A 16,408-nucleotide genomic window follows, 5' to 3' on the forward strand; every position below is an offset into this window, starting at 1 on the left:
TTTTTCATGGCACAATAGTCGTATTTCATATTCCACACTTTCATATCTTTCCTTTCATGGATCATAATCCTAAATATCAGCATATATAATATCCCGAAAATCACAACTTTAGGTTCATTAGTAATGAAGACTTTAAACAAAATGGATTTCTTTCCGAAAAATGGAGTAAAATGATTGGCAATCGAAGCACAAGTTAAAATCATAAACAAGTAACACGTCGTTTCTTCTTGAATAACTTTTTCCCAAAAATGACAATACACAATTTCCACTCACGAATATGTAAGAATGCAAAACACATTGAAAATACTCACTAAACATAGCATTAGCTAAAACAACCACATATGGGCATCACTTGAGTTCATAAGCTTTTAGGAAATTCTATTTTCAAAGTCAATTTTAGAATAGTTGAATCAAAGCTCATTTCATAATCTTTCTCACATCATCTCATTTCATGAGCACCATTGGCCATAAGTATAACTTTCACTCTTGGAACGTTGGCCACACTTTATATCCCCAATTCACTTATTTCACTTCCAACCATCTTTATAGGTTATCAACAATAAGATATTTCCAATCAATACTTTAGGTACACATATGAGCAATTAAGAGTCTTAAGCATATTGAGTTTTCTCACACAATTTAACACCATAACCTTGTCATGCCCCAACACCGAGGAGCGCGACCGGCGCTCAACCGAGTGAACCCGACCGAGCAAGCCTGTTAGATTTCATTCTACCCAAACTCATCCACGAATGGAGATAATACATATTTCCATTAATTAGACAAAAAAGGTGTTCATGTCTACAATACCAATTCATTACCAATAGTTTCATCATTTTTAAAGTCTCAAATGGACAAATAATACAACCACAACATAACATATTTTGACTTTTTCAGCACCAATACACAACCCACACTATGTCTACGGAGCCTCTATAGATAAAGAAGAGTACAATGATAATGCCAGCAACAAGGCCTCGGCTATACCTCAAACAGAATACACAAAAGTACAAAAGATTCATGACCCCGGGATGAAGTGGGGCTCACCAAGTCAGCTGGGAAAAAGGTGTACCGCTATCACTAATCAATGTCTCCTGCTGTGGAACCACTTGTATCCATTTAAAGATGCAGCTCCCCCGGCAAAAGGGACGTTAGTACCGTAGAATAACACTAGTATGTATAACTAAACACCCTCTCAATAGAATGACAAATAATACAACAAGATTATCATAATATCAATGAAAGCCTTAATCAACATCAAACCTCAATTTAGGATCAAGACAGTGTTCAAATAAATTTCCATATCTCACATTAGGAGATTTTTAGTATCGATATACCATTGTTCACAATACCATTATTCACAATACCAATACCATCGTACTCTCAGCACGGAGTCTGATCACGACCCGATCGGCTAGTCTATCGTATTAGAGACATCAACCATAATTTCTGTCAATGTCAATACCAAAGTCTTTAACACGGAGTCCGATCACGACCCGATCGGCTAGGCTATCCATTAAGGACATCAACCACAATTACCATTTTATTTACAATTTCCAGCACAATCACCACCATGTGTGCGGCATGGTGTCCGATCACGACCCGACCGGCTAGGCTGTCTTATTTGAGACATCAACCTTTTTATATCAATCATCGCATTTCATATTACTTTCACATCTTTTCATTTCATTGACACTAATGGCCATAATTATAGGATCATTCTTGGCACGTTGGCCATATTTAGTATTTCATGCTCACCCTTTTCACTTTCTAACATCAACATCATCAACAACAACAACAACAACAATTCAAATCAAGGCATATAGTATAACTGTGAGCAATCAAGAGTCTAACGCACATAGAGATTCTTCACAAAATTTGGCATAATAGCCTTCGTTTGAATTTAAGTTAAAGTCGAACATTTCTAAAGTACATCCCATAGTTTTAACACATCCTCAATTGATAACATAACATAAATAAAGCATTTGGAATACTTGTTGAACATATATCTTTCAACCTAATCTTGCTCGGAACGTATATCTTTCAACACAAACCCCTCGGGTCTTACAGAATTACATGAATAACTTGGGATTCAATTCTAAGAGAAGAGTTTAGCCAACATACCTCAATCGAGCTTCCTTAACTCTAAATTCCAGAATTCTTAGCAACTGCAATCTATTGTAGAAATATAACAAATTGAACCAAAATTAGGGAGATGCTCATGGTTCTAGCTCATTTGAGTATTTTATCAAACGCTAAGTGTGGATTAAGGTTCAAGGTCCTTTTTATGGAGGATTCCATCATCCCACAACCCAATCTTTACCATTTTTAGCTCAACAATCTTCCTACACCCTTTGATAACACATGCATGTAAAATAAACAACCCTCTAGCCCAGAAATTATCTTGTTTATTATCCATTGCTACACAAAATTCAAAATTGAGGGTTAGGGTTTAGAATCTTACCTCTAGAATAAAGACTTAGTGAGTTTTCCTTCTCAATCTTCCAAAACTTGAGCAAGAATTGAAGAACAATTATTGAAGAACACCTTCTCACTCTAGGGCACTCTCTCTCACTCGAAAATGTCAGATTATAGCTCAAAAATGGCCCAAAGAGTGTATTTAATGAAATAGGGTCGGGTTTTAAAAACCCAAAAATGGAGCTCCGGTACGGTTCTGCGGTCGTATATGCGGACTGCATAATGGTCGCATACTTGCTGACAAAATTGATCAAAAATCTGTCTGTGTATGCTGTCACTATGAGGTCCGCATAACTGTTATGCGGTCGCATAATGCACCGCATAACAGTTATGTGGTCGCATATTCGACCGCATAGCTGCTGCCAGATTTGGCCCTCTCCTGCTCACTTCTGCGGCCATTATGTGGCCCGCATAGTGATTCTGCGGTCACATAATGGACCGCATAATTACATTTTTCTGCCAAAAATTTTCCTTTACTTTTCCGTGCATTGTTCAACCCAAAAAGTGTGAGCCGCAGCTCGCAAGCTTGTCACGAAGAATTTATATAATCCTCAACACGTAAAACCAATTCGGCGCCACGAAACATTATTTTCTTTTGCAAAATTTTACGGAGCCTTACAAACCTTCCTTTGAAACACCACTCAAAGACATATAGTTTTTATACACATATTATTCTTGAACACATTTCCAAAAGATAACATAATGTGATAGGAATATTCGGAACACGTTTTGAATACATAATTCTCGACACTTTGCTTATTTGAGACATTCAAATTTATTGGGAACAACCCTGAACATAGAATAAGGAACTTGAGACATCCATACTTGAAACTTATGGGAACATCATTGAATTCAATTCTAAGAAGGAAGTTTTAGCCAACATACCTCGTTTTGAGCTTTCCTTAAATTACTACAACGTTTCGGAAATTCTAGCAATCCTAATCTATTTTGAGATATAAAAAAATGGAACCATAATTAGAAAGATATCCATGGTCTTAGCTCATTTGAGCATTTTATCAAACACCAGGTGTGCAAATTTAACTACAAGGTTCTTCTACAGGATTTCCTTCACTCCACAACACAATCTTTACTTATTTGAGCTTAACAATCTTCCCACAAACCTTATTAGTACAAGCATGTATAAATAATACTCTTACACCCAAGAATCATACTCTCAATCAACCATCTTTTACCCAAATTCGAAATTGAAAACTAGGGTATGGAACCTTACCTCTTAGATGAAGATCTTGTGAGATTTTCTTGTTGGATTTCAAATCTTGGGCAAGATCTTGATGAACAAAATACTTCATCTACTTTCTCTCTCTAGAACACTGTCACTTCTCTCTAAAAAAACCCTCAGATAATTGCCCCAAAATAAGCCCCAAAACCTATTTATCAAAATGGGGGTGGGTTATGAAAATAGAAAAATTAACCCTCCGAAATCAGGTCTGCAGTCGCATAATGGACTGCAGAATGGCTATGCGGGTCGCAAAATGCACCGCAAAATCAGTACCAAAAGCTGGGCTCTACTGGTCCATTCTGTGACCAGTTTTGCGGTCACAGAAGCACTTTCGTGATCGCATAATTATTCTGCGATCGCAGAATTGGTCGCAGAATCTCATTTTTTTCCAGCCTTTGGTAATTTGGTCATAACTTCTTGTAGGAGTGTCCAAATGACAAACGGTTTGAAGTATTGGAAACTAGACTCAAGGAGATTTAATTTGATAAGTAGATCATCCCCAAAGTACTTATAGTTTGGTAACAACATGCATTTGAAGTAGGATCTTGTACGAACTCACTTGATACTTTATCCCATCATAAAATTTTCAGCTTGACTTAGCCTTGGGGCTCTTCTTAGACCATAAACCATTCTTAATGCACATCATACAAATATTATCATGATCAATTGATATCATTCATATAATAGTCCTTGTCTATACACAAAATAATATAATTAGCGCACATCAACTTTCTTAATAGCGCTTAAGTACTTCGAAATTTTCCGGGGTGTTACAATATTCTACCAATTGGTTACGTGAGAGAGAAAGAGGGGAGAGGGAGGAGATAGACTAAAGAGAAAGAGGCATATTGTCACGACCCAAAATCTCACCTGTCGTGATGGGGCCTAACTCAATACTAGGCAAGCTGACAATCTCAATAAACCACCATATCTATTAAGTTTGAAAACATAATATTTAAATTTAGCAAAAGAAATCTCACAAATACATATATAAACACTCCCAAAACCCGGTGTCACTGAGTACATTAGCATCTAAATGAACATAAGGTGTGACTGATAAAAATCATTATCTTAAAATATAGAACAGTACAATAACTAAAAAGGAAGGGAGTCAAAGTCTGCGGATGCCAAGCAGTTACCTTGATAATCTCCACAAAATAAATTTCGAAATCTAGCAACCGTCATATCTGAGAGCACCTGGATCTGCACACGAGTTGCAGAGTATAGTATAAGTACAACCAACTTAATAAGTAACAAGACTAACCTTTGGGCTAAAAGTAGTGACGAGCTCAGCAGGTACAATCCAGTATAGAAATAACAATACATAAATGTAGGCATGCTTTCAAGTTCAACAATTACTCTCAGTACAAATAAAATAGATCAATTCTGAACAATGTGGTGAATATGACATCTCTGTATCTACATGCCAATGTACATAGTGTATGTGATGGACCTTAGTGAAAACTCTGTGTACTCATGATCTAAAATACTCAATCACTTAGTACTGTATATGGCCAATCCAGCCCAGGGAAGATCCATCCCAAATATATATGTATATCTATCAACTGACAGTCAGTCAGTCTGTACTGTATAAGGCCAATCCAGCCCATGGGAAGATCCATCCCTGAATATCAATGATTCGGACAAGATCCATGTTCAGGGAAAATCCACTGTTCAGGGAAAATCCATCACTCAACATAAATGCTTCGGGCAAGATCCATGCCCAGGAAAGATCCATCCATCAATATATATCTTATGGCAAGATCCATGCTTAGGGAAGATCCATCCCTCAATATAAATGCTTCGGGCAAGTGTTACATCTCACTTTTCGTACGTAAACGTTTTGTCTTCAGTTAATCGACGTGGACTCGGGGATGAGATTATCTTAAGGTTAACGTATTTATGCTATTTATAACGAGCGATAAGTAAGTGCCATGAAGGATAAAGGGTACACGAATTAAAGAAAATGAGTTTCATTGAAGGTTGTCGATTTGGGATAAAATACGGTCCGAATTATAATACCCGATATTTATGGACTAGTACCATATAAGGTACCATATGACTGTGATAATACAATGTATAAAGTGTATTAAAATAAGTAGAATTTTAAGTAATTTAAGATAATTCTTAATTATGTGAGTAATTGGTTAATTATCGGATAGCGGGATATTACCTAATTAATTAATTGGTTATATGATAAGATTAAAATTTCCCCTACCCCCACGTGGCAGCAAGCCACTTTCCAAACAAATGAATCTTAGTCACTTTTAATTAGGTGGCAACCTAATATGTTTATTACAAGACATTTCATGTCTAATGTTTTCATTTTCGAACACCACTACAATCAGCAAGTTTGAAGGCTCACTAAAGATCAGGAACTCTATACTAACCTCAAAGACTCCAACGACAAGCTTGAATGTACAATCAGATGTGATTTCTTACAAAATTCCTACAAATTCCTACAAAACCACTACAACGTGATTTCTTCAACCAAAATCCAACGAGAATTATTAGAACTTTAGCAACGTAAAATTTTACGGTTCTAAAGGAGTACGGTGTAACCTTTTCCAAAAATATCATACGGATTTTTCCCTACTTCAGGTATGTTAAGGCTATCCCTTATTTCTTTTTGGCATGATCAAAATTATATAGAAAAAGCGAGCAAACACACAGTTTTCATAAACGACTCTATTCATAGATATATTAGGGGTGTCTATATTCTTGATTCCTCATGTGAATTATTATTATATCTCCTATTCATGGGTCTCAGAAAAATACGTATTTGATAAAATTTATCCGACATGCATATTATTTTTATGACATTCCGAGAAAATCTTATTAACGTATTTCTTATGCATTTCATGCATTTATACATGTACATTGACCAATGACCAGATGACGTTATATACGCGTATATTATATGTATATGGGATATGGGAAACGGTTATGGCATTATATACGCACCACCACCTGATCAGTTGGTATATGTTGATGATTTTGCCCACAGTGGCTGAGATGATATGATGGGATGCCCTCAGAGCCTTGATGATATTATGTACACTTATACCTATGCATGACACGACATTTATACGCACGTGCATGACATTATAAATGTTTCAGGATTTACAAAGTGATTTAGACTTACAGTCGGAATTCTTTATTCCATGTTTCATCTATGTCTGTTATGTACTAATTTTTATGCCTTACATACTCAGTACATTATTCGTACTGACGCCCTATTCCCGGGACCTGCGTTTCATGCCCGCAGGTGCAGGTAGGCAAGCTGACGATCCCCCTTCTTAGGATCCTTGATCAACGAGAGTTGGCGTGCTCCACTTGATCCGGAGCTGCTTTTGATTTTGGTACGATATGCTTGTATACATATATGGGCATGACGTGGCTCAGTCCCGTCTTTGTACAATTGTATTTTTATTAGAGGTTTGTAGACAGTTATGTATAGTTGGATAGTATGTGGCCTTGTCGGCTTTCAAATTTTGGATATATAGTTGTCTATAGCAGCCTTGTCGGCTCGCCCTACGTATTCCGCACGTAAATGTATATATATCTTTTGGACAGGTTTTCCTCACGCATGTTATTCTCGTGATTCAGCATATGTTATTCATGTTTATATCTTAGTCGCATGCTTAAGGGTGTTCAACAGGTAGGACTCGGGCACTCATCGCGGCCCATCGGTTTGGGTCGTGACAAAAGTGGTATCAGAGCAGTTCTGTCCTAGGGTTGTCTACAGACCGTGTCTAGTAGAGTCTTGTTTATGGGTGTGTTATGCACCACACTTATAAACAATAGGCTACAGGACATATAGGATGTCATCCTCTCTTTTCATCTTAGATCGTGCGACATAAGAATTCATGTTCCTAACGATATGTTATATTTTCAGCAATGCCTCCAAAGACTACAACCACCCAGAAGGGAAAGTATGTGGCTGGTGAGATTACTAGTCGAGCGCCATGAGTGACCAGGGCTCGAGGAGAGTCTCATAGTGAGATTCCATCTCAGACTTCACATACCCTGCCCTCTCCAGGAGAGCTCCGAGGGGTACCAGCTCCAACGCCTGCCCCTGTACGTTCAGCCCCTCAGCCGGATGCACCAGGTCAGGAGATGACAGATGCTATTCAGCTATTAACTCGATTAGTAGCTGCACAGGCTCGGCGTCAGGAAGTAGGTATTGGTCATGCAGATAGGTCCGTCAGTGCGAGGGTTCGTGGTTTCATTAATTTAGACCCTCCGATATTCATGGGGGCAGATCCAAACGAGGACCCTCAGGTATTTATTAATAGAATGCAGAGGACGTTGAGGGTAATGAAGGCCACTACAACTGAGTCAGTTGAGCTAGCTTCCTATAGACTCCAAGATGTTGCAGTTAATTGGTACGAGTCTTGGGAATTGTCCAGAAGTGAGGATGCCCCTACAGGAGTATGGCAGGAGTTTACAGAAGCTTTTCTTCGTCATTATCTGCCACCAGAGCTTAGACGGGCCAGTGTTGATAAGTTCTTGACCCTTCGGTAGGGTAACATGAGTGTTCAAGAATACAGTCTTCAGTTTGATTCGTTGGCTAGGTATGCTCCCATTATTGTATCTAAGATGGAGGATCGGGTTCACCGATTTGTGATGGGATTAGAGCCGCACTTTCTTAATGATTGTACGTCGATCTCACTTCAGCCAGACATGGATATTTTTCGTATTCAGGCATATGCTCAGGGTGTAAAGGAGCGTAAGCAGAAGCAGAGGGCCGATCGTGAGCATGATAGGGCCCAAAATAAGAGAACGAGGTCTTCGGGTCCTTCTGGTGAGTTTCGAGGTGGTCAAAGACCACAATACCCGAGGTATCCAGCCCAGCCATCGGCTAGCGCGCCCCCTCAGTTTGGCGATAAGAGATTTGATCATTCCACATATTCAGGGCCTGGTCAGAATTTCAGGGCCTCAGGTTCTCAGTATAGGGGTGAGTAAAGTCAGATGAGGCTGCCCTTGCCACGATGTGCTCAGTATGGTAAGCAGCATGCCAGGCAGCGCCGTATGGGGTTGGGTATTTATTATACTTTTGGTTATCCGGGCCACGTTATGAGGGATTGTCCGACGAGAGGTGATGCAAGCATAGCTCAGCCAATGGGATCTATAGTTGGTTCGTCATCATCAGTACACCCCCTTGGGCAAGGTTCACAAGCACCAATGAGTCGTGGTAGAGGCAGAGGCGGAGCATCTAGCTCGAGCGGTCCTCAAAACCGCATTTATGCATTAGCAAGACGACAGGATCAAGAGTCATCGCCTGATGTTGTTACAGGTATATTATCAATCTCCTCATATGATGTATATGCATTGATTGACCCAGGTTCCACCTTATCATATGTTACTCCATTGGTTGCTAGTAAGTTTGGAATAAAACCTGAATTGGTTAAACTTTTTGAGGTGTCTACACCTGTTGGGGACTCAGTGGTAGCTAAGCGAGTATATAGGGGTTGTATAATAGTGGTTCATAGTCGATCTACCGTAGCGGACCTAATCGAGTTAGATATGGTAGAATTTGATGTTATAATGGGTATTGATTGGTTGGCTTCTTGTCATGCCAACGTTGATTGTAGATCAAAGATAGTCCGATTTCAATTTCCAGGAGAGCCTGTTTTGGAGTGGAAAGGTAATACGGTGTCGCCGAGAGGTAGATTTATTTCCTATTGTTGCGACCAAACACACTCACGCAAGTATACGCGGTCGTCAAGTAATGAAGTGACTAAAAGTCGGATGTCGAACCCACGAGGACTTATGATTAACTATTAACTAAATTAGACTATCCTAATTATCTAAACAAGAATTAAACCTAAAAATATTTGATTCTAAACTAATTAAATAAAAAAATATAAATAATGAACTTTGAACAGAGAAAGATCAGATTTTTATGATATCAATGTAATGAAAACGATCTAGGGTTATGGGCTATCTAACAATCCTATTGTATTCTTCAATTGAATTGACTGACTAATTTATCTAGCTTATTGGTTGACATGGTTAATATTGCTCATAAGAATCTGTCGAGTTCTTACTCGCCTATTCAAGCTAACCTAACACCTATATGTCTATGGAGTTAGAATCAACAAGAACGCATTTATAATTCCTGTAAATCAACCAAGCAAGGCAATTAGGTATATGTCTATCCTAACCACGAATCCGTTCTCCGATGCCCGAGTTCAAGAACTTGCCCTACTCAATCCTATATGCAATATAGAATTCCCACTTTCGAGTTCAATTCTAGATTCGTAGATTATATTCAATTTGTAATCAAGCAATTAAATAATTAAGCGCAAGATTGAATAAATAAACTAATATGATAAATCAAAAAGTCAAAATCAATATCCGAATAACAATAGTCATGAAAGAACCACAACCCTAGAACGTGAAGTTTAGCTCCATATAGACATGGTAGCCAAACAACAAATCATACAAAAAAACATAAAAATTACTAAGTTTGGTGGGAGAAAGATGGAACTTGATGAATTCCGGCCTCCACAGCTTTGTCATGGCTTTTTCCCTCTTCCCAATATGTTAGATGCCCTAAAAGAGGCGTTTTTGACTTATATATTGCGTACAAAAGTCGTGGGCCAAAGTTCTCCTATTCCTAATCCTACTTGGCTATAGGGATTGATGCTGAGGTAGATGCGTCGCATCCACCTCGTCCTCCACTTCTCAGCTTCGCATGCTAGGGTGGATGCGTCGCATCCACCCTTTGTTCCTCCTTCTCAGCTTTGCCCAGGTGCGGATGCTATGGGCCGACTTCACTGCTAAGGGTGCACGAAATCCAACCCCTCTTCCTCTACCTAGAGCACCTTTTCTTCATATTTTTGTACTCCAAACACCCTAATTCATCACACACAACTCAATTAGTCATAAAACCAATAATTAAACCATGTTGAACATTTTAAAGATCAAATAGCATCAAAAAGCAGTTAAAACATGGGTAAAGTAACATCAACACATATCGAAATATGCCCAACATCACCACCCCACACTTAAACCTTTGTTCGTCCTCGAACAAATCATCACTATAGTAGACGAAACAAAATTAAGCTCTTATCATTCAAAGCATACTACACCTATGACCATGGTCATTTGCCACAATTAGGCTCTAGAATATGCATCATATGCACTTACCTTTACTTGTGTCATTCTTTTAAAAATATTCAAACAAAGACAACATGCTCACAACAATCCTAACCTCAAAAACCGACTCAATGTCACAATGCACTCATGGCTTGAACACCCAACATCATAGAGAAGTCTAATAACGTTACCTATCCCTCGTGAAACCATGTGCCCTCACAACAAGAACAAGAGAGCGAGTTCAATCCACACATTCGAATCTCATGATCAAATATATTTTAATGACTCACATATATCAAAGAAAATCGCTCACTCTCACAGAGAAGTCACATGCATGCAATTGGTACCATAGGCTTGCCCTTAATGTAAATCTCTACTAATGTAAGCTCGCTCAATCTAAAATCAATTAGGACTTTTTCATGGTTGTAATGTGGGCTAAGGGAAGGGTAGGATATATTTTAGGAATAGTGACTCAACCTCCTAAGCACTTTAACACATCATCAAATAACTTAAGCGCAAATTCTTCAACACCACTTCAATTTCACAAATAATATCACCCCAACAATATTTCCTCTTTCTTTAAGCACTACTTTAATTCATACCCACTAGCAAGAACAAGACAACAATTTATTCATCTATATTTTTCTTTCTTTTTTTTTAGATTTTTCTCTTCTTTTTTTTTTCTTTCAATTTCCGCTAGTGGTGTATTATTTTACAAAATAAGTGCACCCTTCTTTCTTTCATTGGTTCCACTCAAAAGTCACCTCACAATTAGTCCCTTCTTACTTCTTTTAGCGCTCATCTAACAATTAAAGTGCTTTAAGAGGTAAAAGGATCAAAACAATGTCAATTAAGAATAAAAAGGGTATAGGCTTGTAATGTGGGTACCAAATAACAGGTCTACAGACTCAAAAGGGTTAACTAGGGATAGATTTTATTTGTAATAAGCAATAAGCTCAAAAAGATCAAAGAAAGCCTAAAATCATTTTTCAAACCGAGCATCACCTAAAATTTCGCTTCAACTCACATACCGGGCAAGTTCTAGACACAAGTACAATACATGGACAACACAAAAACCTCACCACACATGGCACATGACTCACTAAGGACGATCACATTCCGACTCTCAAGCAATGCAAGTATTCACGGAGCCACGAGATATTAAGTATTAAACACAAGGTGAACATAAGTCATGTAAACGAGACATAGGCGCCACAAAACATGCTATCCAATTTAACAAGGCATCATCAATAAATTCAAATCATACAGAAGATACTACACATGCCAAAGCATAAATATGTTACTATCAAACAAGTCAAGGGTGCCTAGGTTCATCATTCTTGCTCCTTTTATTCCCTAAATTCCTAATCTACTCGGAAAGAAAAAAGCTACCCGGTTCAAACTACATCCCATGGAAAAGAACCGAGGCACAAAGAAAAACCACAGGGGATTATTACTACCTAAAGAAAGCTAAAAGAAATATTTTGGATTTTTGTTTAGACTTTAATCCCTCAAGAAAACTGTCTAGGAGATCAATCGTCGGGAAAAGTCCAATTTTTCTACTTTTTCATTTATTTTTTTTCCACAAAAGCTACTACATTTAAGAATGAGTACTACAACTAAGCTAAAATAGCACAGAAACTCATCCAAACGATCTCCTCACCCCACACTTAAAATTTTGCAATGTCCTCAATGCACACTATAAATAATAAGAGGGTAAACGAGACTCCCTGGTAGGCCAAAGGCCGAAGCAATAGCGGCTCACGAGGTACTCAGACTTCCCCCAGGCATCGTCCTTTGTGTGGGCACCCCACACTTAGTCCTCACCATCTAGCTCGCTTTTGCACTCTTCTAATGGCTTTGCTTCCTATGCTCATAATCCTACAAAACAAAAATAAATACTACAAAATAATAAAAATAAAATAAAATAAAAAGTAAACAAAAATAAAAGAAAGCAGTAAAGCTGGGTTGCCTCCCAACAAGCGCCTGATTTAACGTAGCGGCACGACGTGAACCACTTTTTGCCTCCACCTCGAACTTATGAATTGAGCCCCTAACATGGCATCCAGTTTGCGGCTATGCTCCAGTGGTGGGGCTACAATGATAACCAGGCCAAGTAATAAATTTTTCACTCTACACTTCTCGGCCTTTAGATGAGGAATGTATTTTTTGCTTTTTGGCATGACAAATTCAAGAATACAAGCACTCTCATCCTCACTGTTATATCTACTTCCTCACATGGCTCTAGTGTACTTTTCTCAACATGGGCATCATCAACAAAAATATGCTCGAGTGATTGGCTCTCCACTTTTAGCTCCTCAATTTGGCGTATAAGCTCATTTTCAGCTTTACAAAACTCATTACTGTTTTGTTGGGCGTTAGACGCATCAACCTTTGTATTCAATTGAGCCTCTAAGTCGTGAATAGTAGTGCCAAATTTATCGATCTCTTGTCCCAATTCGGCTCTTCCTTCTATAAAGTATCTCATCTCATTTGTAATTTCCTCACGTTGAGCCTCATATATTTCTAATCCTTCGGATTGTTCCACCAGCGACATATGGCTCAAAATCTCCACTTTTTCAAAATTATCTTCTTGCTGGTACTCACTCTCTTCATTCAATTCTTCCATATTGGCCTTCATTCTTGTGATTGCTGCCCTCATTCTTTTCATATCTTTTTTGAGTTCATCCTGTTGCTCTGCTTCTTGCCTCAGAATATCCCTAATATATGCATCAGGTTCCATATCCTGCACTTCATTGCCCCTATCAAACTCAGAAACATCATTAGAAAGATCATAATAAGGGCTCAGAGAAGGATGAACAGGATTAGGAACACCATCCCAATGGCCATCTTGACCACCACACATATTACAAATATTCCACTCAAAGGATTGAGATTGTGCGCACAAATCGGTCTCGGGAATATTCGGACAATTTTTCCACCAGTGGGGTCCTCCACAATATGGACAAGGATCATTAAAATAAGAATAACCATTATTCGAATAATTTTCATTCCAAGATGCCATGTTAAAATAAATAACAAATACTAACTAAACTAAAAAAAATGAATAGATAAAAAAAAATGTCTAATCTAGAAAAATAGCTAATTTCTAAGTCCCCGGCAACGGCGCCAAAAACTTGTTGCGACCAAACACACTCACGCAAGTATACGCGGTCGTCAAGTAATAAAGTGACTAAAAGTCGGATGTCGAACCCACGAGGACTTATGATTAACTATTAACTAAATTAGACTATCCTAATTATCTAAACAAGAATTAAACCTAAAAATATTTGATTCTAAACTAATTAAATAAAAAAATATAAATAATGAACTTTGAACAGAGAAAGATCGGATTTTTATGATATCAATGTAATGAAAACGATCTAGGGTTATGGGCTATCTAACAATCCTATTGTATTCTTCAATTGAATTGACCGACTAATTTATCTAACTTATTGGTTGACATGGTTAATATTGCTCATAAGAATCTGTCGAGTTCTTACTCGCCTATTCAAGCTAACCTAACACCTATATGTCTATGGAGTTAGAATCAACAAGAACGCATTTATAATTCCTGTAAATCAACCAAGCAAGGCAATTAGGTATATGTCTATCCTAACCACGAATCCGTTCTCCGATGCCCGAGTTCAAGAACTTGCCCTACTCAATCCTATATGCAATATAGAATTCCCACTTTCGAGTTCAATTCTAGATTCGTAGATTATATTCAATTGGTAATCAAGCAATTAAATAATTAAGTGCAAGATTGAATAAATAAACTAATATAATAAATCAAGAAGTCAAAATCAATATCCGAATAACAATAGTCATGAAAGAAACACAACCCTAGAACGTGAAGTTTAGCTCCATATAGACATGGTAGCCAAACAACAAATCATACAAAGAAACATAAAAATTACTAAGTTTGGTGGGAGAAAGATGGAACTTGATGAATTTCGGCCTCCACAGCTTTGTCGTGGCTTTTTCCCTCTTCCGAATATGTTAGATGCCCTAAAAGAGGCGTTTTTGACTTATATATTGCATACAAAAGTCGTGGGCCAAAGTTCTCCTATTCCTAATCCGACTTGGCTACAGGGATTGATGCTGAGGTGGATGCGTCGCATCCACCTCGTCCTCCATTTCTCAGCTTCGCATGCTAGGGTGGATGCGTCGCATCCACCCTTTGTTCCTCCTTCTCAGCTTTGCCCAGGTGCAGATGCTATGGGCCGACTTCACTGCTAAGGGTGCACGAAATCCAACCCCTCTTCCTCTACCTAGAGCACCTTTTCTTTATATTTTTGTATTCCAAACACCCTAATTCATCACACACAACTCAATTAGTCATAAAACCAATAATTAAACCATATTGGACATTTTAAAGATCAAATAGCATCAAAAAGCGGTTAAAACATGGGTAAAGTAACATCAACACATATCGAAATATGCCCAACATCACCTATCTCAAGGCAAGGAAGATGATCAGAAAGGGCTATATTTATCACTTAGTTCAGGTTCAGGATGTGGAAGTAGAGTCACCAACCATTCAGTCCATCCCTGTGGTTAATGAGTTTCCCGATGTTTTTCCTGATGAGCTTCCGGGTCTTCCGCCAGAACGAGAAATTGAGTTTACTATTGACCTACTACCAGATACTCATCCAATATCTATTCCTCCCTATAGAATGGCCCCCGCAGAGCTAAAAGAGTTGAAGGAACAACTAAAGAACTTGCTTGAAAAAGGATTTATCAGACCTAGTACATCATCGTGGGGAGCACCTGTGTTATTTGTGAAGAAGAAAGATGGTTCCTTATAGATGTGTATTGATTATAGACAGTTGAATAAGGTGACAATCAAGAATAAGTACCCGTTCTCGAGGATTGATGATTTATTTGATTAGTTGCAAGGTTCCAAGTGTTTCTCAAAGATAGACTTGAGGTCCGGGTACCATCAGGTAAGGGTTAAGGAGAAAGATATTCCGAAGATAGCATTCAGGACTAGATACGGGCACTTTGAGTTTCGTGTTATGTCATTCGGTTAGACCAATGCCCCAGCAGTATCCATGGATTTGATGAACCGTGTGTTCAGGCCCTTTTTAGATCTGTTCGTAATTGTATTTATAGACGATATATTGGTGTATTCTCGTTTAGAGGCTGAGCATGCAGATCATTTGCGTACTGTGCTCAGAGTTCTACAAAAAGTGAAGTTGTATGCAAAATTCTCTAAATGTGAATTCTGGTTGAACTCTATAGTTCTCCTTGGGCATATCATTTCGAGTGAATGTATCCGGGTTGATACACAAAAGATTGAGGCAGTAAAGACTTGGCCTAGACCCACGACACCGACGGAGGTTCGTAGCTTTCTCGGTTTGACCGGTTATTACAGGAGATTTGTAGAGGGATTTTCTTCCCTTTCAGCACCTTCGACAAAGTTGACTCAGAAGGGAGCAAAGTTTCAATGGACTGATGCTTGCGAACGGAGTTTCCAGGCATTGAAGGACATATTGACTTCTGCACCGGTTCTAACGCTCCCAGAAGGGACCGATGGTTATGTTATCTATTGCGATGCTTCAAGCATTGGATTGGGTT

The 16,408-nt window shown here is 38.4% G+C and overlaps 1 protein-coding gene across 1 annotated transcript; it reads left to right on the top strand.

Annotated features, from left to right (window-relative positions):
• Nucleotides 1–8,251: 8,251 nt before the first annotated feature.
• Nucleotides 8,252–8,686, top strand: LOC138907561 (uncharacterized). Its single transcript, XM_070198160.1, has one exon. It carries the CDS (start codon nt 8,252–8,254, stop codon nt 8,684–8,686), a length of 435 nt encoding a protein of 144 aa, XP_070054261.1.
• Nucleotides 8,687–16,408: the final 7,722 nt, after the last annotated feature.

This window comes from Nicotiana tomentosiformis, chromosome 3 (assembly GCF_000390325.3).
Source record: "Nicotiana tomentosiformis chromosome 3, ASM39032v3, whole genome shotgun sequence".
Lineage (NCBI taxonomy): Eukaryota > Viridiplantae > Streptophyta > Magnoliopsida > Solanales > Solanaceae > Nicotiana > Nicotiana tomentosiformis.

Bases quoted from the DNA above. Each gene is read 5' to 3' on its own strand.
- LOC138907561 (XM_070198160.1), top strand. From the start codon at position 8,252: ATGAGTGTTCAAGAATACAGTCTTCAGTTTGATTCGTTGGCTAGGTAT.